At 38.5% G+C, this 25,354-nt stretch overlaps 1 protein-coding gene across 1 annotated transcript in view; it reads left to right on the top strand.

Annotated features, from left to right (window-relative positions):
- The window catches only part of Slco4c1 (solute carrier organic anion transporter family member 4C1), a 49,353-nt gene extending 45,092 nt beyond the window's left edge, over nucleotides 1-4,261 (top strand). The window contains exon 13 of the mRNA XM_051190859.1: nucleotides 1,214-4,261. Coding sequence (XP_051046816.1) covers nucleotides 1,214-1,374 — 161 coding nt within the window. The 3' untranslated portion in view covers nucleotides 1,375-4,261. The remainder of the gene's footprint in view (nucleotides 1-1,213) is intronic.
- The last annotated feature ends 21,093 nt before the right edge of the window (nucleotides 4,262-25,354 follow it).

Genomic DNA, 25,354 nt, shown 5'->3' with positions numbered 1-25,354 from the left:
CTACAAGTACCCAGGGAGTGTTACGAGCAGGGTAATCTTCCCCAGGGAAGAGCCACCAATTGGTTATCCAATACCAAGTGATCAGCCTTGAAATCATGCATACAGGTAAGTAACATACAGACCAGGCAGGTTGCATTTAGGAATATTTATAGATATGCATACATGCATATAATAATAATTCATGAAAAAAGCCATGAATTTAAACAAGAACAAGAAGGGGTATTTGGGAAGGTCTAGAGGGGAAAAATTAACAAATAGGAATTTGATTATAGGAAGAACTACACTGTAAGATCATTTTCAATTCTTAAACTTCGGAATGCTGAATCTTATGGTGGAAAGTAAAGTATCTTTATGTACTTGGGTCACAAAGGAAGTATCTGACAACAAATTAAAATTTGTGCAATAAATCTGAATTAATCAGGGTTTTAGCTGCTATATCAGAGCAAATTTGGGTATTAAATGTGACGTATTCATATCCAGGAACTTCTCTTAGGAACACGGCAGCCTTTTTACTTTTAATATTATTTTCCATTTATGACATGGAATTACTTTATTCAAGTCTAGGGATAGTGAGGTGTTTTATTTCATTATTGACTCTTGATTGCTTTTTGTCCCCTTGAATATGGTGTGTGTTCACAAACTCAGAAACAGAGCACAGAGACTGGGTGTGATGGTGGTACACATGAGTAGTTCCAGCTCCCATGAAGCTGAGATCACATGATTATTAGTTAGATGTTAGTCTGGGCCACATAGCCAAATAGCATCTCAGGCAGAAAAACAAAAGTGGGCAAAGAATTTACTGACTTCAACATAACACACAGCATCAATTTTGTAATTATACTCAAGAATAGAATAATTCTTATCATATATTTTACTTACATCTTTACTTATTTTAATAAAAACCACTAACTTATTAACATCATTACTTTGAGAGGGGGTCTTGCTCTGTTTTAAACTGCCTAGAAATTCCTTGTGAAACTCTGGCTGGCCTCATATGTGAGTCCTTGTTTCTGCTCTCTGAATGTTGTGATTTCGTGTGTGTGCTACCACACTCAGTTCCTCTTGTGGCCTAAAATTTGAAAATATAGACTTTCTATTCCCTATGACTATTTACTTTAAAGTAGAACATTTCTGTGTGTGAACAGTCACTCAGTGGAAACTCGTTTTCATTGTCAGCAATGGTCCAAAGGCATGCCTTTTGTCTTGTATGTAGGTGTTACTTGTAAAGTCATCACCATGTTCTTCAATGGACTTGCAATTGTCCTCTATAAACCACCACCACCAGGCACAGAGGTGTCATTTCAAAGTCAGAATGTTGTTGTGTCTACTATTTCCATAGAAGAGGATCTCAACAAAGTTGAAAATGAAGGATGAGAAAGGAAAAGAGAATGCTTTGGAAAACTGGCTCCTGTCTGTAAGAACACACTGTCCCAGGACACCATTTTCTAGTTCATGTTAGACTTTTCCCTTATGAACCCATGTTCCACAATTGAGGTTGTGTGTTGTCTATGTACAGATACCTATGTTTGTTATAATGCAAAAAAAAAAAAAAAAAAAGAAAAAAAAAGAAAGAAAGAAAAGAAAAACAAAGAAAAAAACCAACCAAACAAAAAAATCCTGTGCCTTTAAAGTTCACCAGAAGCCACAAACCATACAGATTCTTATTGGCTTCCATTGTCTAGCCATGAGATCATCAAGGCATAACAACAGTGGCTAACAACAAGTAATTAAAAATTTACAGTGAAAAACCACAGGTGCATAAATACAAATTAAAACATCAGTTTTTGTTTTCCTTTTTGTAAGACCTCACAGATCCCCAGCTTCCCAGGAACTCCGGTAGCAAAGGATGACCTTTGATTCCTGATCCAACTGGCACTACACCTCAAGTATTGGTGTCAGAAGTGTATGTCACCACCAGGGCTCACATTGACATTTTTAAACTCTTTATGTAACTAGTTACACTTCAATTTTCATCATCAATATTTTCAATTTATTTGAGAAGTTTACAGCATAAACATTTAAGCTAATCAAATTTATGTGACAGTTTTTGGGAGTAGTTATTTAAAAATCATGAAATTCAAGGCAGCCTTACAATGTAATTTGTTTTTATATTATATTTCCTGTTCTGCCATTTATTTTCATAGTAAGTTGCTGAACTGGTAGAATGTAGCATAGTTATCTTCTTTGTGTTCTAGTGCGTTTCCAGCCTTAGGCACATCAGCATTGACTATAAATGTTTTCAACTTAAAATAAGACTTCTAGGAAGTAATTTGTTAATATTATTGACTTTTAACACTAAAACATGATTCTGTGAGAGTATTATTGAATTATATATTTTTAGAGGAAAGAACCAGCTCCGCCAATGGAAAGTGCCATGTAGACCTGAGAAGCTGTCACAGTGCACTATTGACAAATGCCTATGCATTGAATACTTCAAATTTTATTTTCCAACCTAACCACTTAGCACATTACTTAGAGGAACCCAAGCAGAGTTTCGTTTAATAAGCATCAGATATTAGTTAAAAGTTTTAAATTCTATAATGCATTTACCAGAAGTGCAAGTAGTTCATTTGTCTGACATCAGAAGACCTAAGGCCCATCTGTGTGGGTCCCTGACAAATTTCCTTAAAATACTGAAGAGACTGGTTTTTTAGCATCAGCAAAACTAACTCACTATTGTGAAAACTACTTCTAAATAAGGAATGTAGGCCTGCCTCTGGAGGCAGAGGCAGGAGGATCTCTGTGAGTTCAAGACCAGCCTCGTCTACAAGACCAGCCTCGTCTACAAGAGCTAGTTCCAGCACAACCTTCAAAACCACAGAAAGACCCTGTCTGGGAAAAAGAAAGAAAGAAAAGTATTCCAAGCCTAAGGATGTGGCTGAATGCAATTTCTAAATCTAAATCTGATACTCGGTATTGAGAAGGTCTACTCAAAACTGAGGGTCATTATAATTGAGTTGTTTTTGCAAATTAAAGCTTCTACTTAATAAGGTTTGAAATCCTGTTGCCCTGCCAGCCAGCACCAGACAGCGCCACCCTCGGTATTTCTTAATAAGCCTCATGTACCAGATTCCCCATCAGGACAACACGGACCTGGGGGAAAGACCTAGAAGAAAGTAGGAGTCAACAGCATTATAATTCTAAGAATTTATATTTCTGTGTCTGGTGGCAATCTGTGTGGGATCAAGGACCTCAGACCCTGATAGCACTTAGAGGCTTAAATCCAAGAAGTAGTAATGAGCTAGGAGTTTAACTTGCAAGCACCTTGAATAGTAAATGCAGTCTCAGGAAACAGAGGGCTAGACCTACTTAACTCAGGAATATTTATGTACCAAAAAATTAAAATAAATGGTACAGCCAAAATCCAGGTGTTTGGGGGAGGAGATCACTAAAGGGACAATACAAGAAAGACAGGAAACACACATGATACCTCAGGTGAGAATATGCATCCCCATCTTCCAGGCATATTATAAATACTCCTCCATTATGGCCAAGGGTAATAGAAGTTAGACTTTCTACATCCTATGTGGAAGCATGGAATCTGGTAGAAAAACAGTAACATAATGGCATTCTTGAGAAGTTCAGGGATAGAAATATGAAATGAGAATAAGAAATAAAACAGATGATCCATACAAATAGGTTAGTATATGGCCTTAACTTAGGGAGAAGGAAAAAAATATCTTAAACTTCTAGCAAACAGGTCAATAAACAGTTGGCATCCATAATGATTAGTGTTCATCACACTGACATTGTCTTCAGTATACTCAGTTTTGAAGTATTTTTTTTGTATTTTTTTAAACAAGCTTGCAAATGAAAATGGTTAAAGGGAACCAATAACTTTCGAATTGCATGTACACATTAAGAAAGGATACGTTCATTTGAGATAAGGTAAATACACTACTGTAATCTTCATTGTTTATACTTGTAAATTCATGTATGTTGGTATGATACTTTGAGAGTCCATGTTCATAATATGTGTTGGTCACAGCTTGTAATTATTTTAAAACAACTTTCAGGTGGACCTGCTGTAATTTTGTACATATTTGACTATATTTTAAATTTTGTCATATTTTAATTTTCTTAACTGCAGAAAACAGAAATATAAAACTCATACATGTGAGGAAATTGTATACATTTGACCTTGATATGTACATTGGGAAAAGATATACATACATGAAATATAGACCTATTTTCTTTGTTGAAAACAGCTCTGTAAACAATTACTACATGTAACTTTGATTAAATCAGAATATTTGTATTACATTGTTTTAAGTGTTTGATTATGTCTCTTTCTCATCGCTGTGGCAAAACACCAGACTAAACCCTACCAGAGCCACTTAAGGGAGAAACAAGGCACCTTGGTCACAATGTGAGATTAAAGGCTACAGTGGTGGAGAAGGCACAGCAGCAGGGCTGTGACTTCATGTCAGGACTCAGAGAGGAGTGGAGGCTTCTGCTCAGCAAGCTTTCTCCTGATTCAGTATAAGACCCCAGCCAGGAAGTGGTACCACCCTCATTTAAGGTGGAGCCTCCCACCTCCATGACTGGATATTTGTTCCCATGGGGATTCCCAATCCAAAGTGAGTAACAATCAAGGATGACAATCATGAGCAATCTTGTAAAAAAAAAAATTAACTTCAAAGAAAAGACATATTTGATATATAGTTTCGAAGATTTAGTCCATGGTCTTTTGGCTGCATTGTTGCTGAGCTTATGGTGAGCCAGAGCATAAAGGATGGGGGCCAAACTGCTTTTCTCATAACAGCCAGAAAGCAGAAAAAGACCCTTCAAGGACATGCCCACAATGACTGGCTTTCTCCAATTTCTTAGTTTCATCCACCCCTCCTCCCCCCCCCCCGCCCCCAGTAATTTCCCCAGCTGCCAAACAAACCTTTGAGGACATTCCAAATTCAAACTGTGACATTAAGCCTGATAATCTCTGGAAGATGATGTACCTTTATGAATCTAAGCATGTCTTGTGGATGGGAAAGGGAAAACAATGTGCTTTTAAATATGGTGAATACAATCCAGTGACTTTACCTCCTACTAGATGTATATAATTAAATAACAACAGGATTTATTACCATACTAGGAGAATTATCTTACATTATAGTTTAAATGTTTGAAACATGCAAGAATAACACATAAGGTTTTGTACATATTTTTGTAGATGTTAATTATCTGCTACTTACAAAAGTAACATTTCATCTTGGCTTACCAAAATGCCCCATACAATACTTGTGAAGAAATCATGTCAGACAGTAATAGTCTTTACATGCTCTAGATCCTATCTGTGTTTCAGTGTTCATTTGTCCTGGATTGTTATCCTTTCCAATTAAGAACAGTTTTTAATTCTTCCCTTTAATTCCTCATCTTTTTGTCTATTGGTGAGTCTTTAATTTCAAATATTACCTTGATACGAATATGAATTGTTCTAAGTTTCTGTGCATCAGGAACCTGGGATCACATTTGATGGCTGGTTCCAGTAGTTAGAAGTCTATTAAAAGGTTCTGCTAAAGATGTTGACTTGGAATTTAATCATCTGCAGACTTGCTTGAGATTGGGTGATCTGCTTCTAAGAAGGTATAGTCATTTGGTTGTTGTGAAAACACCCCATTCCTTAGCATGTGGGACTGTGGCAGGATGATTGCTACAGTGGAATGTGAAAGAGGGACCAACTTCAAGCTGTAATGTTTTTGTGAAATGATTTTGAAAGTGTTCATACAAACCTCGTCATCTCCCAACTGGATGGCATTCCCCTACATATGGAATTGGGGTAGAGGGATGGGAGGGGAGGGTGGTTAGGGTGCATGTGAGAGGGCAGAGAGGGTAAAAGGGAGGGAGGGAGGACGAAGGAACTGGGATCAACATGTAAAATAATAAATTAAAAAAAAAGAAAAAAAAAAAAAAAAAAAAAAACCTCGCCATCTTATGTAGACCTTCAAAAGACTGTTACCATGGGCCAAGGTTCATATCCACTTTACTAAAGCAGGTGAGGGAAGAGATCTTTAGAACTCCCCCAGAAGTGCCTGACACCATGTAGGAGGGAAACCTCAAAAGCATGTCTGCACAGCCTGAGGCAGACTTACCAGAGTAAGTACTCTTGAAGACGGCCTGTGGCATAGGACTTTGCTGTTCATGAAGGGTAGGCCAACTATTTTATAAAATATCCTTCAATATTGATTTCTCTGATATATCCAATGACTCATAAGGATACTATACATCTTTGGAATAACTAACCTGGAAACGGTGCTATGTTCTACCAGTAGTTCCATAAAAACAAGTACATACCTGTATGTAATGGATGAGTTGGTTAACATGTATTTCTGACAGCAATGAACACTTTAGGGTTATTTGTCCCTTTGTTGTTGAGGAACATCTCTTAGAAAGATACTTGTACATGATAACAACTACCTGATCTCCTAACAAACTTTCACCCACATATTTTGGCATCGTTTTTTTAATCCTTGCCCACATCACCAATATTGACCTCTTATTTCTACCGCTTCTTTAAAGGTTATTAAAAAGTATATTACTATATAGAAGACATACCATGTTGTCCTGTTTATAAAGTTACCTAATACATTGGGAAATATCAATGTTTACACTGTTTCATAGATGTGGACATTATCAGGTTGGTGCCTGCATTTTTTTGATTTTTTTTTATATCCATATAATTTGAGCATTTCCTGAGAGCTACAGAGCTTTCGTGATTCCTTTGGTACTTCCCCTTCTATATTGTCTCCTGCTTCCTGTTTTTGAAGGATGACATTTACGAACTAAGAGTTTTCACAACAACTCATTCCCCAATTCTCTTTCCACTGATATGTGAGTGTGTGTATGGATACTTCGGATGGCAGCCTAGTGCCATGGAGTTCACTGTGGCCCTCCTTTCACTTACTGGTAGAGCCTTTCTCTATAAGAAACCTGGCTCTCACTACTTATATCACATTACTTTTTCTATATTTGAGTATTAGTTTTTTCTTTTGCTGGTGTAACAAACTTAGTGTCATGTCACATTAGCACCCCTTTACATCTTATAGTTGTGTGGATGAGAAATCCAGACAGGAATAAGATCCATGATTATTGTTTATTGGTTACTGTCATAACAAAGAGAAAAGAGATTGGTAGATAGAAAAAAATAAACTAAGACTTTTGCTTGAATGTTTTGTTTTCTGATTGTGTGTGTGTGTGTTTCGGTTTCTTTTTTTAATTATTTGTTTTTTCTAGTGAAAGAAAGATGGAGTGTGAAGGTTCGTAGGTAGGGATGTGAGGAAGATCTGGGGAGAAGCTGAGGAAGGAGGTAAAAGCATGATCAGGCCATATTGTATGAAAAATTTTAATTAAAACAAATGGCAGATATAACAAAGCAATTTAATCCCAAGCATTCAGGAAGACAAACAAACAAAAACAAAAAACAGGAAAAAGGAAAAGAAAGAAAGCTAAGACCCAATTCCCAGAAGAATGGTCTTTATAATGAAAGAGAAAATCTTGACCATAGGAGCTTGTATAGTAGAGCCTTGAGATCGAAGAACATTAGCAGTGATCCATCACACCAGGGGCATCATGATGGAGCACCAAAGGGAGAGAAACGTCATCACGAAAAGTGATTAAAGTCAAGGAGAAAGAAGGAAAGCCAGGTGAACAACTCTGGGAGAACTTAAAGGAGAGAGCCGTCAGAAAAGTCACCTGATCATAGATGATGTCTGATTTTAATAATGCATAGTAATAATAATAGTAACCCTGTCTCAGCTAGGGTTACTATTGCTGTGATGAAACACTACTACCAGACCAAGCAACATGAGGAGTGTGGTGGTTTGAAAAAAAAAATAGTCCCCAGAGAAAGAGGCACTATTAGGAGGTGTGGTCTTGTCGGAGAAAGTGTGTCACTGTGGAGCCAGGCTTTGAGGTCTTCTATATATTCAAGCCACATTCAGTGAGACAGACCACATCCTGTTGCCTACAAGTCATGATGTTGGACTCACAGCTCTGTCTCCAGCATCAAGCCTGCCTACATGCCACCACATTTGACAACATAATGATACTGGACTAAACCTATGAAACTGTAAACCACTCAATGAAATGTTTGCCTTTATTAGAGTTCTGGTGGTCATGGTAACTTTTCATGCCAATAGAAACACTTAGCTGCTTGCCCTTGCTCAGCTTCCTTTCCTATAAAAGCCAGTATAACCAGCCCAGGGATGGAAACACCCATAATGAGCTGGGCTCTCTCCCACCAATCACTAACTAACAAAATGCCCTACTCCCAGATTCATGGAGAGGAACTAGGTAGTTCCTTTTCTCTTGCAGCGATGTAGGGGGAGTTTGCCTTACTCCCTCCCAACTTCCACAGATATTTATGTGGTTCTAACCTTCATAGCAGGGGTAGCTGCTATGGACTACAGGTGGCAAGGACAGATTTCTAAGAGGAAAAGGGCTCTTCAAGGGTTTGCATTCTAAGGGCTATTGTTGGAATCTAATATTGTTGTGTCCTAGAGACTATGCACATTTCTTGATTCATGCACCTCTCTCTTGCTCATTTTCAAAGCCAAAACCAGAATGATTGCTCTTAGTCCTACCTCAGCTTCCAGAGTGCTGAGATGACAGGTCTAGGCATCCATACCCAATGATCCTTGCCAGTGCTTAAGACTATGCCCCTGTCACTGTTCTGGAAGTAATGGAGGTATTCCAAAGGAACACCAATGCTCCTCTCCTTGGTAATTAGACTAAACAATGGACTTCAAGAAACTGTTATTTCTCTAGGCTTGTACTTCTGGGAAAAGGAAAAGGCTGAGGCCTCTGGGGCAACCCGACACCTGCTTATCTTGGGGAAAGACTTAGAATACAGACCTTGCTTACTGGAGCTCAGGCAATGGTGACAGGCTGGGCAGTAAGCACAACTTCATTGGGACAGTTCAGTTATTCACAACTCTTAAGTTCTCTAAACAGAAAGCTACCCGGAGGTCACTGAGCCTGTTTGCTCTTCTTTTCAATGCAGCCACCTAATATAAACCTCCTTTTTCTACTTTGCAAAATTACTCATTTATTTAATAGACTTACTGAAAAAATTGTGGTTATGCCACAAAGCTGAGCAAAGTGTTAAGAGGAAATATATCAGTACCCCGTGTTGTAATTTAAAATAAGTGGCTTAAGAGAGATACCATGCAACAGGGTTCCAGTGGAGTCTTATTATTATTATTATTATCATCATCATCATCATCATTATTTGAAAGGGATTATAAAAAAGGAAAGGGGGAGACTGGCCTCTGGACACAGGAGCAGCAAAAAGAAAGAGGGGATGAATATAGGGAGAGAGGAAGAGAGGGAGAAAGAGAGGAGAGAGAGAGAGAAAGAGAGAGAGAGACAGACAGACAGAAGGAGAAACAGGGAACATAGTGAATGTGCACAGGTGGTACACTTTATGGCTGCAGCTGAGGGCGAATCCTGTCAGAACTCCAAAGGCAGGCCAGTACAAATGCCTAAATACTAAGTCCCTGGAAGCTGAACAAAGCCATATAATAGGGTTAGAAGTATATCCCCGCCCCCATCTCTCAAGTTTGGATAGGGAAAATGTGAATCTCTGTGTGTTGAGAATTTGTGCCCTGCCCTTCTTTTTAAGTCCTATGAGTGTGGATAGAGAGTGGACATCAGCAATTTTTGCAGAAGTAAATCTGATTGATTTGGAGTAGATGTGTTAGAGTCATGGGCATTCCAGCCTGAGGTTGCAGTAGTGGTAGAAACATAATACCAACAGCCTAGCAAAAATCTTAACAGAGAAATCTGGACTCCATTAGGGGAAAAAAAATCAATCCAAGCTCCTCTACAATATATTTATGTTAACAAAATATCTACATCAACAAGAGCTGCACAAAATCATTACCCACTTACACTCAGGAAGGAATCAATAGAAAGTGTTGTAGAGGAGCATTAGTGTTCAACATAGCTCATATAAATGCACTCCAGTAACTGAAAAATACCATTTTTAAGAATTACAGGAAGGTATATGTGTGAAATATTTTATGAAAATTCATGAATGAGGAAACACCAATGAAATACAAAATTTCTCAATGAAGGAAAGGGAATTTTGGTATTGAAATAAGTACTGTGAATGGGAAGGAAATTTATATAAAGAAACAAGCATCTCAATGACTCAAGGGCTGCAGTCTGAGGATAAAGCCTGTGGAGGGGAAGTGTCTAGTGGACAGAACCACAGCCTGCAGCCTGAGTTTAAGCCATGGCAGTTATAGGACAGAATGAGGGAAAGGGGACAATTGCTTTTCCATTTCGCTTCCTGTTTGGATGTTGCCAGCAATAGCCAAGGAAATTAATGGACTGGTGATTGAGGAGAGAGTATCAGTGACCCATAAGCACCAGTCACTGCCATCCATCACAGGATGGATGATGGCAAGAATCGTGACCACAAGTTACATTCTGGAATTGTTGTTTAATCAAAATGAATCAGTATCAAAAAATGGCATGGCCATGGCTAACAAAAAGACATTCTTATAGCTTAAGTGAGGCATTCGCTTGGGAGACTTAGCACCAGCTTGAAAGCAGTAGAAGGCGCAAGCCATTAGTGAGGTTGAAGCACTCTGAAAGTGTAATGAAAGTAAAAGCCTTCTGCTTGGCTTTGCATCTGTGTGTCAGGTTCCATCAAATACCGGATGAAGGCTCTATGATGATAGTTGGAGTATTCACCAATCTAATGACAGGGGTAGGGCAGTTTGGGTATCTTCTCCACTACTGTTAGGAGTCTTAGCTGGGGTCATTCTTGTAGATTCTTGGGAATTTACCTAGCACCAGGTTTTGCCCTAACTCCACAGTGCTTCTCTCTAATTAACATATCCCTTTCATCGCTCTTCAACTGTATCCCCTCAACCCTCCCATTCTCCTATGTTATCATCCCCCCCTCCCTCTACAACCCTCCTGCCCCTAATTTACCCAATAGAACTGATCCAGGAATGCAGTTGAAGGGAGGGAGAACTGTGGTTAGAATGTGAAATGTAATTTAAAAGAAGAAATAAACTATTTTTAAAAAGTAAAAGCCTCAGGAAATGTGTGATACTTTCAAGCATACCAATATGTAAGATGACAGCTGTCACAGAGAGAAGGGGCAGCAAAAATATCTAAGGAATCATTAGGGGCTTGGAGAATTGACCAAGGAGGGCTTGCTTTGCATGCTTGAGGGCCTGAGTTCAGTTTCCAGCACATAAACTGGGCATTGCTATGTGTACATGAAATTCCAGTGCTGTGGAGGTGGAGAGAGGATCAGTAGGAGCTTAAAGACATACAACATTCTTGTTTTAGGCTAGCCTGTAACGAGTGGAGCCATGGTTCAAATCAAAACATAAACAGACAGTAAAATAAAACAAAATAAAATAAATCAAATGACAACAGCAGCAAACCAAGAAAACTGGCTGCAAAACTTCCCCAATGTGTTGGGAAACTTAGACACAAGCAAGAAGATCATCAAACTCTTGATGAACAAAAAGAAATTCTTAACCAGACACACCCATATTAAAGTTATTGAAAGACAATAATTTAAAATCAGTAAGTGGAAATTCACTCATTACACACAGAAGGAAAACAATACAACTAATTGAATTCTCTTATATTTTTGGTTGTGGGCTTAGTCTTTAATGGCTGTGCCATCTCTCCAGCTCACAACTAATTGAATTCTCATTAAAAAATGGCTTAGGATAGAATACATGGAGGAAACAATATACTGAGAGAAATATGCTTTGCAAATATATGAAGCAAAGATAAAGACCGAAAGAATTTGTTTATTCTTATTTTAAGAAAAAGGAAAGAAAGACAGAATGAAAATGGACACAATTCAAACTAATGTGTATGAGCGCACGCGTGCGCGCAGAAAGGCTGGCTTCCTTCCTTATTTTATCTGACAAAACCACTTAAGAAAGAAATAGTGAGAATAAAATAGAAGCAGGTCAGACAGAAAGGAAAAAAAAAAAATCGTCCTAGCTGGTCTGAGATTTTGCCTTTGGCCAGGAATGCCAGAAAGTTTCTGACCAGAGATAATGACTCATACCTTGGTTTCTCTTCTGCCTTTGACCGAGGCCAGACATGCCAAAAATGTTCCCCTAGAGACACGGGCGTGTACTACAGTCCCAATGTAGCCACTAGTATGGACAGATTCATGAGGATTCACGAATGCCTTTTTGGTGGACCAGCTGGACCGGACAGTTCTTTCTGTACCTCGACCCAGTTTCTTAAAGTCTTATCAGCCTGTTGGTGTCCTTCCCTGACAAGCGCGCCTGCTGCATGAGCCAAGCGCGCCTTCCTCTGCGTGTCTTTGTCTCACCTACAAACCTGCACTGCATTCCTTTCTAAAAGCTCACCCTTCCCGCGGGCTGTGAAATTCATTCTTTGAATTCATGAGGCAAGAACTCGGAGCTGCACGGGGCCAGTTCTGTGTGGCCGTGAACTGCTGACACCCTCTCTCCTGGGTTGAGTCTCTGATTGAGGAAGCCTTCATTGCACTTAGGGGCCCTTCTCTACCACTGGTTTTTGATGGGTCTGTTTTGTGTTATGGTTGGAGGATACGGCAGTGGCATCTCAATGATGGATTCGTGAAGTGGTTGGGCACAGTGCCAGCATATGCGGGTACCAAGCTCAGTTTCTTCTTAATATTCAGCCTGGGCCTGACTGAATGGAATGCTGTTGTCCACATTCAGTATGGCTCTTGAGTGAACCCTCTTAGGGAACAACCCCGGGAGTCACTCAAAGGTGTGTCTCCTGGTGATACCTCATCTAGTTCACTTGACAATGTAAATTTGCCACCACACAAACAAGAATCTAAGACTATATTTTCTCAACTTATTTTCACATGTACAAATGGCAATTATCCATACATAAAGGAGTTGGAGCAATACTTCCTACCACATAAATTGTATTTTATGTGTACTTTAGGTCAGAGCTAAAGTGCTTTTAAAACATTTAGAGTAAAATATTTTTGGGATTAGATAATGGTTTCTTAACCAAAACAAAAGGCCCATGACTGTGAATATATGTATATGTACATACATATATGTGTGCGTGTTACTTTGCATATATTTAAGTCACTTTAATGTGACTATTATAATCTAGAACATTAAGAAACATCCCAGAAGATATGACAGAGTATTTGCTAGACTTGTATCTGTTAAGGGCACTATATCCAGGATACATAAGGGTCTCTTAAGATTCAGAAGGGAAAAGACAAATACACAAATGAAAAGTGAGCAAAGGTTACAACTAGTCCTTTCTCCAGAGAAAGTGGGTGAAACTGGCCATGATTGCTCACACCCCTTTTACATCATGTGTTCAGGAGTTGGGGGCAGGAGGACCAGATGTTCAGTGTGTCTCAGTGCCACAACAAGTATTAGGCTACACAAGACCCTTTCTCAAACTTTTAAATTTGAGAGAACAGAAACACGATTCAGAAAGCAAAATTGAAGAAGACGTATTGGAGCAATTTCTGAGGTCTGTGGCTTTAAAGAGGTTAAAATATAGATGCTCATTGGGGGTGAGATGAGTAAGAGTGGAGGACGGGAGTCAGGAAGCTGGAAAATAAATGGAGGGCAACGGGTCATTGTGAAATGCCCCCCAATCTTCTTTCAGAATTCCGAAAATCATTAGAAGATGCCACTTGGTAAATTACTTTTATTTTCTGTATTTAGTACGCCACTTCAGCCATGATACGGCTGTAAAACTACAGGATACTTCATGGAGAACTATGAGAAATGTGGAGTGGAGCATATGGAATCGAATGTTGATGATAATGTGAGAAATTCTAAAGCAAATGGGAGAGATTTGGCATGATCATGCCGTGGTTGCTAAAGACACTGGCCATCCTAAAGTGTTCTGCCACATGTTCTGTGGAAACAGCACGGTCCATATGACTGTGGAAAGGGACCCAGAGTCACTGCATCACATTGTCTGAATATGCTTTCCTTTCCCTCTTTTTCTCCACTCATATTTACCTTGTTTCTATCCTGATTGTATTAATTCTTGGTTTTCCTCTTATATAAGTAAGTAACATGCTGACAATCATTCTGTCTTGTTCGGGGAGGAGGAGTTTGTGACAGGGTTTGTCTGTGAACCCCTGGCCATTGAGGAACTCTCTCTGCAGACCACACTGGCCTTGATCTCATGACAATCATCTTGCCTTTGCCTCTGACTGCTGGGATTAAAAGTGTGTGCCACCATTGCTGGGCAACTACTCTTTTTGATAAGTGATTTATGGATCAGAAAAGTACAAGCGTTTTGGATAATACTGCCCCAAAAGACACTTTCAACAACATTTAGTTGAGAACAGCTCATTCTGGTGAAATGAGGTAGTTATTGTCAGTGGCTGTGGAGACAGAGGTCCATCTCCATGTAAAACAGTTTCACACTGTCGCACATGGCAGCATGAAGTATTCTGTTCAGGCTGATGCTGCTTTCATGGGCTATGAATCAGAGAAGAATTAAAGGCCGGGCCAGTATGAAGTCACTTGAGGAGGTTTATTGCTAGAGAATTTTAATATAGGTTCTAGTGAGGGTTAAGATGGCAAGACATTAGAGGGCAAACTAAGAAACCCCAAAGTGAGGGTGTGCCTGAGGAACCAAGAGCCAAGTAGGGCAGTGGTGGCACATGCATTGAATTCAGGTGAGTCTCTGATTTCAAGCCAGCTTGGTCTACAGAGTGAGTTCCAGAATAGCCATGGTTACACAGAGAAACAAACAAACAAAATACCCCAAATCTAAACAACACAAGAACAAAAAAACAACAGCAATAACGAAAGAGTGATACCTAGGGTTTTCATAGTTTCTGAAATTTTCTTTAATAAGATAGTTATAATTTTATTCAAATATTTAATTCAAATAGTTCTTAATGGGAACACAGGGTGGTTCCTGGGTGTGCCTGGTGTGATGACAGTTGGTATAAGATAACATTCTAGATCACAGAGATGTGCAGAGATCACCACAGTACAATACCTGGGAAGAGTCAAACACTTATAGGCTTAAAGCCTGGCTCATTGCTACTTTAGTACAAAATGCCTGTGTTTGAAAGGCACTTACCTCTGTGTTGGCAACAGCAACCTCTGTGTTTGTCACAGCAAATTATAATGGTGTTGGACCCTTGCTTCTCCGCTGAGGGGACCCATCAACCAGATTCAAGGTAAAAACTCTGCTCCTGTTTTAAAACAGTGTCCGCATGACATTCCTTTCTCTCTATTCTGCCTCGATTATCAGTTATTGCTTATCTACCAAACGTTATGTGCATTATGCAGTATGATACATGTATTACATATTTGGTAAGATGACAAAAACCCAGGGAAAATTATATTATCAGGGATCCAAAGCTGGAACTTGAATCCAGGCCCCAAATCCAGGGTTTTTCACTAGTAAATAGTAAAGTAGTAAAATGCAGGAGCCTTCATCAGGAGATATTGTGGACCATGATGCAATTACAGCTCATAGCGATTGACAATTCAGATGTCAACCCAGCAGAGAAATTATTCTTAGGTGTAAGAACCACGCTAGGCAGGGCCTGCAGGGCCGCTGACTCTGAAAGCTGTTGCTTTCATCTGTAACTTCTCTTGTGCAATAACAGCTATGAAACCTTCCCCTTACCATATATCTTCATGTAATGTGTACTTGTAATCTCATGATTACATCTCAATCTTATGGGCACATATATTTGGTCATGGTCAGGAAGATGCTTTCTCTCTACACTATATAAAACTAGCTCTCATAGTCCAGGCTTTGTCCTGTATTCGCTGAGAGGCTTTGAAGCCTGTTCTCTGTTATTAGCCTTACAGACAGAGCAGTTCAGCCAGACAAATGTCCTTCTGGACAAATCACAAACAAAACCTTTACAGGTTTTACTTATGAAGCTGCAGGTGTCTGCCTTGGAGGATCTAAGCCCTTGAGAAGATGTACAGGGATCCAGGGTGGTGTTGCAGGTGTGTGGCCTTGTATCACAGTCCTTTGAGAGATCAGTAGCCCCTATGATGCTCTAAGTGTCTTCACCAGCACCTCTTTCTCTGACTCAAAGTAGCAGTTAACATTCGGTACCAGTTTTTGATGTAAGATTGTAGATTGAATGAACTAAATTTTTGTTTAGGTCCTGAGATTCAGGTGCTAAAAGAAACTGTAAACCAACTAACCATGACCTGATATTAATATTAACCATTAAAATGTAAAATAGTTCATGTACTTATTCTTCACCCCTTTCTTAAATCTCTCCTTGGCTTAGATTCTTCCCTTTGTGACCTTTGTAGCTGTCCCTTTAAGAGATAAGCTAGACTTTTACAACCCACAGCTGTCATGAGTCACCAATTAAGCAGAGCAAGTGTTTGCCTTGTAGTTTCTTTTTTTTCTAACCAGCTGTTAATGAATGGAGATGTGGGGTGTGTGTGTGTGTGTGTGTGTGTGTGTGCGTGTTTGGTAATTTGTATCAGCAGAATAATAAAGAATGAGAAGAATGAAGAATGCCGGAAAAATAAGAATGCAGAAGTGTAAAGAAGGTAGGTAATTCAGGAGGAGGAGGAGGAGAAGGAGGAGGAGGAGAAGGAGGAGGAGGAGAAAAGTTGATGACATAATTGGAATGAGAACGAGGTGGAACAGAATTGGAACTGGAGTTAGAACTGAGACAGAACTGGACCTAAGAAATTACAGACATTTAGGATAAGGAAATTATAATTAAAGCAGAACAATAAAGGCCATGTGAGTTCATTCCCCTAATGACAATTTCTAAGTTCCGTTCACTGCTCCGTGGTCTCTGGGAGGTAGCTTTGTGAGCTGGATTCACACGCTATTGATGCTAAGCCAATATCACTTTAGTCATGAGTATTACTCAGTGTATTTCTACAACCAATATATTATATTTTATTAGGTAAATTTGAGGCAATAATCATGAAAAATATGATCATTTCAAGAGCAGAAAATGTTTCATCTGTTGTCAAGTTTGCAATTCCTATTTAGCCAGCAGGTGGCAGGATGGTTCTTAATACTGTGTTAAAAGTACTTGGTTTTCTAAATCTGGTTCTGTTGGTTTTGCTTGGTTCTTTGGGGGCAGAATCTTCCTGTGTAGCTCAGGACTGACCTTGAACTCATGATCCCGTTGCTTCATTTTTAGTGGTAAGAATGGAGCTGTGCATGATCAAATCTTGCCTCTATTTTGGTTCATAAAGGAACAGTTCTGTCCCTCTTATAAAAAATTGTACTTTCATTTTCTCACAGCCATTATTGCCATTCTTTATCTGATCTTAGTAGAATTATTTTCTCCTTGCAAATAATTGGAAAGATTACAGTTGAAAGAGAAGACAGTAACTTAAATTTTTTATTTTGTGAATTCAGCTTTCATTGTTTGATTTCTTTTTTAACTTGAAGTTAGAATGCACATTTTTTTTACAAGTTTTTCTCTGTAGAAATCCTCAACTGTATATGTTAGAAACTATTCTATAACTTATTTTTAAATGATAAATCCAGTCCTCAGAAACACAGAAAAGTCAGTAAATAATCTTGACAGTTTGCATGTATTTTTGCATATTAATATATAGTATTTTTCCCCCTGTTTCTTTTCTTTCTGAGACAGGGTCTTATGCTTTAGCTCAGGCTGGCTCCAACTTCATATCAATATTCCTGCTTTAATATCCTGAGGGCTGGAATGAGAGCCAGTGCTCAGGAAGACATGCAATACAAAGTTCAAATTGTAGAGCACACACAGGGGAAGACCATGGGGATGACAGTAATGGGTTACTGGGTAATGGGTTAACATGATGCTGCAAAGCAATGCTTAATCACGGGTGAACTGCACAGCCCCAGCTGCTTTAGACGGATCTATGTCCACTTCCATAAAACATTAATCTCTCTTCTTCTCCACCTACGCCCTATAAAGAGTTCAAGGTTCTGACTTCAATAGAAAGCTCTTCCTCTGGCTCTCATGCTTCCCACAGGATTACGAGCAGACTCCTGTTTCTCTTTAGTCATCATCTCCCTTGGATTACATTGCAGGAACCATTAACTCAGCTGGCCAGAGCAGAACTCATCATCAAACCCTGTACCTACCATGGCAGCCTACGTTGCTTTCTCCATTTTGATCAGTGGCAGGACCTATCTGACCCCAGTATCCTACCTTTGCATGCTAAGCTTTTAACACCCCATTATTTTGTTTATTTAGCTCTCTCTCTCTCTCTCTCTCTCTCTCTCTCTCTCTCTGTGTGTGTGTGTGTGTGTACAGAACACTTAGGAGTTGCTTCTTTCCCTTCATCTGGCTTGGTGGAAAGTGCCTTTACCTGCTGGATCTATCTTCACAATCTATTCTGAATCCATCCACAGTCACTACATAAACAAAAGACTCTATAAGTCACCATCAAATATAATAGCTAACAGCTGTAATTAGAAGAAAAGAATAATAGATAAGTTGGGCTTTTAAGTTATTCAACTGATATGCATTGGACTGTACTGTGTCACAGTAGAACAAACTGAGTGATGTATGTCTCCATGTAAAGTAAATTTTCTCTATCATTTTACATGTATTGTTAAGAAACAATTTAGGAAAAACATTTAGGAATGACAGGGCATTCAACTTACTCTCTTGCTAAGACAAATATAACACATCCCAACGACTTAACAGTTTAATAAGGTTTTTATAGTTATAGAACTAAAGGAAGTCACAAATCAAGGCAAATCGGTGGTTTAGAGGAAAGTGGCGGAAACTCTGCTGTAAACTGCAAGTGATACCTGGCAATGTTAGCCTTTGGGTTGGAGGAAGCCAGTGGTCTATGAGGTTGGTGCATTCCAAAGAGGCTTATCTGATGGTCACAAGGATGTCAGGTCAGAAGACAGCACAAGATAAGTTGGCTCCGGATGGGTACATTCTAATTTCCACGGCCATCCTAATAGGATTTGTCTTAGTCTTTCAGGTGGCTGTGATAAAACACCATAATCAGGGCAGCTTACAGAAGGAAGGCTCTATCTGGGCTTAAGTTTCCAGAGGCCCCAGGCAGGCATGGTGGCTGGAGCAGCAAGGTGAGGGCTCACAATTTAAGCTGCAATCAAGAAGCAGAGAGTGTAATGCAGACAAGGCTTTTGAAACCCCAAAGCTCACTTTCAGTGATACCCTTCAAATAGCTCCACTAACTGGGGACAAAGTATTCAGACATCAGAGCCAGTGGCGACCATTCTCATTCAGACCATTGTAGAATCTTCCACAATGTGTGGCAGGCTTCTTTCCTGCGGTCAGTTCTTACCTGCCATAGTGTTTATTTTCAAACACTACTTACTTCTTGAGTATATGATAATTGAATAATATAAAAACGAATCACTTGGTGATGCAAACTGGAAATCGTAGTGTTTATTTTCTTGAATTCTTGGTTTCCACCTGCCCCACACCCTGCTGATACCCAGAGCCAGTCTTGAGAAAAGCTATGAAGCAAAACTGCTGGTTTTCAATGGGTTTTTCAGTTTTATCCGTCATTGGAGTGCCAGAGCAGAAACTAAGTTAAATGGGAAATGAAAACTGTCTGCAAAACCATTGCAGTAGGAAAGGGCTGCCCGAAGGGAACCTGAACTCATAAACAAAGGTGCGACTGTTTTAAAGTAGATTTAGATCTTAGAACATTTGTATTTGCCTGCGTTTAACAAGAAGAAAACTAAATTCTCACATTTTTCAGGACAGAAAGTAACATTGCATGTTGGAGCGAGAGGTACTGAAGATTCGCCTTTGATTTCTGGTGGGGACCACAGACAGGGATGAGCCCTCCCTTCGTAGTTAGATAACACTGGGGGCTTTGAAAAGGCTATCCCTTCTCAATCTACACTGAATCTAAAGTTCACAAGAGCAAAGTCAATGTGTAACGGAGAGCTTTCTCAAATGAATGCCACATGAGAGGAACAAATGACTACGATCAGAAAGAAGCCATCTACCCTACTGCCACTCTGAGGGAAATATCAAAGCTCTTACAGTTCAGAGGCACACGAATTCTTTGACTTGGTTTGATTGGTCCAGAAACTTTTCTCAGTATGCTTTATTCAGTATAACCTGTGATCATTTGGTATTTGAGCCCGGATTCAGGGACTCGGTGATGCAAGGGCCCTTTTTAAAATTTTAGCCTGACTTAATGTATTATATTTTTAATTAAACAGCCCATCTGCCAATGGATTTGTGGCTTTAATCAGACACACACAGGCGAGCAATTAGTTACTAGTGGCTGAAAAAATAAGCCACAGTGTTCTCAACAGACATTGATCCTGTCTTTACGCTTTTAAATTCTGATACACGGAATAGGAGTCATAAAAGACCTGCTGTGAGTGGAGAAGACTGCTGTAACAAGGCTCAGAAACACTGAAGCTAATTACCTGCAGTAAATGGTTTGAATGTGGGCCAATAAGAGACGGGGAAGTAAGCATTTAAAGCCACTATAATAGAAGACATGAAATGAGACAAAAGAAATGAGGGATGGAAATGTAGTGTGTAGAAGAAAATCATATGGGAGATTAAGAAAATTACATTGCCATTGTGTTTTATTCCAATGCAGTGAATGCCCTTCGATGACAATGGTTTGTGAATTAAGTCAGAATGGCACACAGGTTCACTCCTCCCCTCCCCCTCCCGTTTCTTTCCTTATCCTCCTCCTTTTATGACTTGAATAATTTGCTACATTGACGATACACAATCCATATACATGACACCTCAAACAATGGGGATGTGATAGACTGTGATTATGTAACTGACGACGGATTTTCCGGTGACATACCGTCTTTGTCAGCCACATCATAGATAAGATGTATATATTGGTAACTATTTAGTTGATGAATGTATGAGTTTTTAGATTGTCCTCTGTTGGGTGGATGTTTCTATGTTGACAGGTCTTTTTTTTGTAATTAATCCATTCTCATGTCCATAGAAATATGAATAATAAGCTTCTCTGTGTTTATGGGGATACAGCACTGGACGTAGCAGTTCATATGGGAAAATGAAAGTAAATTGGTACTTCTTTGAATCTGCAATCCTGTTTCCTAGGAAAAAGTGATTGTCTTAGACTCGTACACTTTTCAATGAATAGTCATTTAACTCTGAGAAGCAGAGAGGGAGAAAATGTCTTTTTATTCATGAAGTTATGAAGAAAAGATGCACAAATTGGATGACCTGGCTGCAATCCTGGACAGCAGAGCAAGTTCACAGGGATCAGATTCTGGCCCTAGAGTTGCCAAATCCAGTGTTCAGCTCACCTAGGTGCACAAAAGTCCAAAATAAAGATATATTCCCAAGAGTTGAATAGTTATTTTTAAAAGCAGTATACAGAGATTCCACTGATGGTCAATGTTTCCATACAGCTTTATCTGTCTTAATGTATACTAATGAGACATTTGTGCTTAATTATGTGTAATTTGTTTATACCTGTATAAAAGGCAGTATGCATAAACTGAAACCAAAACAAATTTCTTTTATTCTTAAATGATCACAACTAATAATATTTGTTCATGATTCATCCCCTGCAGCATCCCAAGCATTGGCATCATCCTTTACCAGAGTGGTTTTCAGAGCTGATTGCTATTATTTATTAATTAATTTAATATATTTATGAGACAAGTTTGCCAGAATTTTTATAGCCCTGACTAGTTAAGTTCAGCCATCCACCCTTGATGGGACAATTAAACAAGATAATCACAGTGAAAACCAGAAACATTTTGAAGAGGAACAAGGAGGATTTGTGTTCCCCCACCCCTAACTCTACATTTCCTGTCCTGACAGGAAGTTTAGGTTGAAGTAGAAGACCATAGCTACCTATATTTCTTTCTCACTTTTCTTTAATAGCTTCATCTTTACTCTGCTCACTTGTTATTCGTATTTTATTATTATTATTATTATTGTTGTTGTTGTTGTTGTTGTTGTTGGCAATAGACAACCAACTTGGAAGCAACTGGCTTAAGGTGGTGGCTTTGGTGCCTGTTGCTTTTCTGGTGCCATAACTCCATGAGTTAAGCTCACCAAGAGCCAAGAAAGGTTCTGTTAGTCTCAAAAAAATCAATGTCAATAGAATGAGATTCATGGGGGTAGGGACTGTCTAGTTCTCTGTGGTTCATTACTTCAATAGTCCATAGCCAAAATGAGGGACAGAGATATTTCCTTGGACTACCTTCCTTTCTTCTGATGGGTTACAGTGCTTTACCAAGTAGCACACACTGGCATTTGGTTTCTCATGAAGCTCAGACTGGTTGCAACCTCTTCACCTCAGCCTCTTGAGTGTTGGAATTACAGGTGTGTAGTACCAAACTTAACTCAAAGAACTGCTTTTTGTCTGTTTGGTTGTTTGTTTTTTAATAAAAGACATTTCCAAGTACCCAACCTTGTAAACTCCTATCACCTAAATGAAGATAACAATGAAGTGGGAAGAAAGAATTCCTTAACCTATCAGTTTATACAACTTGGTAGATGTCAGTGTTCTGTTTTCCTAAAAGATTTCTAAATTCTGGAGGCCCTTGTGGATTTGTAACTATGCACTAGGATGTAATAGGACAAACAAAAATCTAGTACAGCAAGTTTTCCTGTTGAAAACAATGGAAACATTTTTGTCTTCTCTCTCCTTTTAGAAAAATGTGATTATCTTTCCCACAGCTATATATCTTTCTTTGAATGAGCTACAAAAGGCAATCCAGGGATCTTCTTTCTCCTCAAAGGCATGGGAACACGTCTTTTTGAAGTAAGATTATTAGGATAGAGAGCCATTGCCTTGGTCATTGTTCTATTGCTGTGAAGCAACTCTTAAAAAGGAAAATATTTAATTGAGTCTGGCTTACAATTTCAGTGTTTTAGTTCATTAAAACCATGGACTAATGGATAAATCATGGCGGGAAGTATGGCAGCATGCAGGCAGACATGGTGCTATAAAGGTAGCTGAGAGTTGTGCGTCTAGATCCACGGGCAGCAGGAAGAGAGAGACACTGGGCCTGGCTTGAGCATTCGAAACCCCAAAGTCCACCCCCCCCCCCCAGATACACACTTTCTCCAACAAGGCCACACCTTCTTATCACTGCCAAATAGCACCACTCCCTAATGGCCAAGTATTTTCACATATGACCCAAATTTCTATTCAAACCTTCACAGCCATTATGCTAGTTCTTATGAGAAGTCTAAATTGGGCAGTATTCTGACTCCCATGGGATGTCCCGTTGTAAACATAAGGATGTATATGTTCCTATGGATTTTTCTATCTAGCTAACAGAGATGATCATTCTAGTCTAGGAGTAAAAATTGTAATCATCCACATGATACTGCTCCCTTGAGAAGTTATTGTTGTTATTCTGAGCCCACAAAAGCAGAGGGTCCTATCTGATTGGCTACATGGAAGACTGGGGATTCTTCATGTTACTATATTGTTTTTAGGGGGTTCACTTTAGAAGCACATCACATTCTAGTTTTAGTGTGTATTTAATATATTTTTTTCTCTTTTCCGTTTGTAGAATGATTTTCTTGGATGGGAAGAGATTCTGGTTTTAAGAGAATTTCCCCTAAAAGGTGCTTTTATGTTAACATTATGGAAAAACTTCAGAAAAACATGTAAAATAAAGCAGGCCACAAAAACACATTACCACAAATGTTATCAGATAAAGAATTATAACTGTATTCATTGGCTTTGTAACACCTAAAAACCTAAATCATAAGTGAATGGACATTGAGAAAAAAATATATATTGCATGGATGAATATAGAACAAATATTATAAGAGAATTAATATTTCCACTCATCCAAATGAAGAGAAATTGAACAGATAATAGCTAGAACTCATAAACAAAGATGTCATAAAGATGTATTAATTAGTGTTAGAAAATAAATTAGGAAACAGACAATGGTCATGAGCATGTGTCTTCTGTAGGACAAATGGTTGCTGAGTATTAATGCAAGAGAGGTAGGTGTTGGTGGATACTCTTGTCTTTGTAAGTAAAGATATTTGTTTCAAATTCCTTGCATATTTTATTTACATAAATAAAAGGTTTAAAACCTCTTTATTCATAGAGGAAAAACTGTTCTTTACAATAAAAGCATTGACTTACGATATTTTTTCAGAGAAATAGCTCAAACGTCCTTTCAAATTTCATGAACTTGATGGGTCCTCTTTTGTGTTTCTTTCATTCTGCTTCTCCTGGGAACTCATGAAAAAGATGTCCAGAAATTTATGGATCGCATACTGAAGCATGCAGTTTAAAGATGTAGACCAAGGTGTCAATTTGTGAGATTTGTGACATTCAGGATTTGGAACTAATATTAACACTATCTCTGCACTCTCTCTGCATGGCACTAAAATAATCAGCTCTGAAGGGACACATTCAGCCAGGAAGTTTCTTGAGTTATGGCCAAGCTGTCTTTTATTTTTTCTGTCTTGTATACTCACGTTCAGGGCCTCCTAGCATTATTACAAATGGTTTTGAAATTAAGTTGACTATGGATTAGACACATGCCACAATTCAATTTTGGCACACATATATATAAACACCATATATATATGTATATATATATGTGTGTGTATATATATATACACACACACACACATACACACACACACACACACACACACACACACACACACATATATATATATATATATATATTCTCACCAACTTCTGAGATTGAGATCCTTTTCTTAACCACAGTAATGGAAATAGATAATATCACTATGATTCACTTTTATTCTCAGAAGCACAACTCTACATTTTAATGAACAGTAAATAGTGGCAATCCATGTCATGAGCAGAATTAGGAGGTATCAACAACAACAAAAACACAGGCTCTCTTGTTTAATTAGTAGTGTGGGCTGAAGTTTGGCTCAGTGCAAGACATAAGAGTTATTTGCTTTGTTTGACTATGCTAATCAAAAACTAGTAGATAAATTGCAGAAAAACACTCTGGAGAAATGATATGATCATTCTTCATAGCTAAATAGCTTTATGCTAAAATGTTTAAAAATAAAATAAAATTAATCTACTCAAATCCTCAGTTGACTTGTCATCTGGATATCAGAAACTTTGGCATTAAACCCACTTTCTTTCTTTTGAAGTTTTTCCACTTGTAAAATTTAAGTGATCAAATGAAAGTAAAATTTAAGTGATCAAATGGGTTTCAGTGTGTATAAATTAAAAACTTCTGGGAGTGAAAAGTTCCTTATGTAAAATCATGTGGATATTTATTTTTATAGTGTGTATCTGCAAAATCCAAGTTTTCCTATCATCCTATAATTTATCTTATCTTTCCTTTAATGCCTTAAATATGCAGGATAGAAGAGAGTCTTTATTCTCCCACATCTACTTTAGTATGTTTTTAAAACATTTTTATATACATATATATTTTAATTTTACATATAAATCCT

The sequence above is a fragment of the Phodopus roborovskii genome, unplaced genomic scaffold (genome assembly GCF_943737965.1).
Source record: "Phodopus roborovskii unplaced genomic scaffold, PHOROB, whole genome shotgun sequence".
In the NCBI taxonomy this organism is placed as follows: Eukaryota; Metazoa; Chordata; class Mammalia; order Rodentia; family Cricetidae; genus Phodopus; species Phodopus roborovskii.
This window is presented reverse-complemented; position numbering and strand designations above follow the sequence as displayed.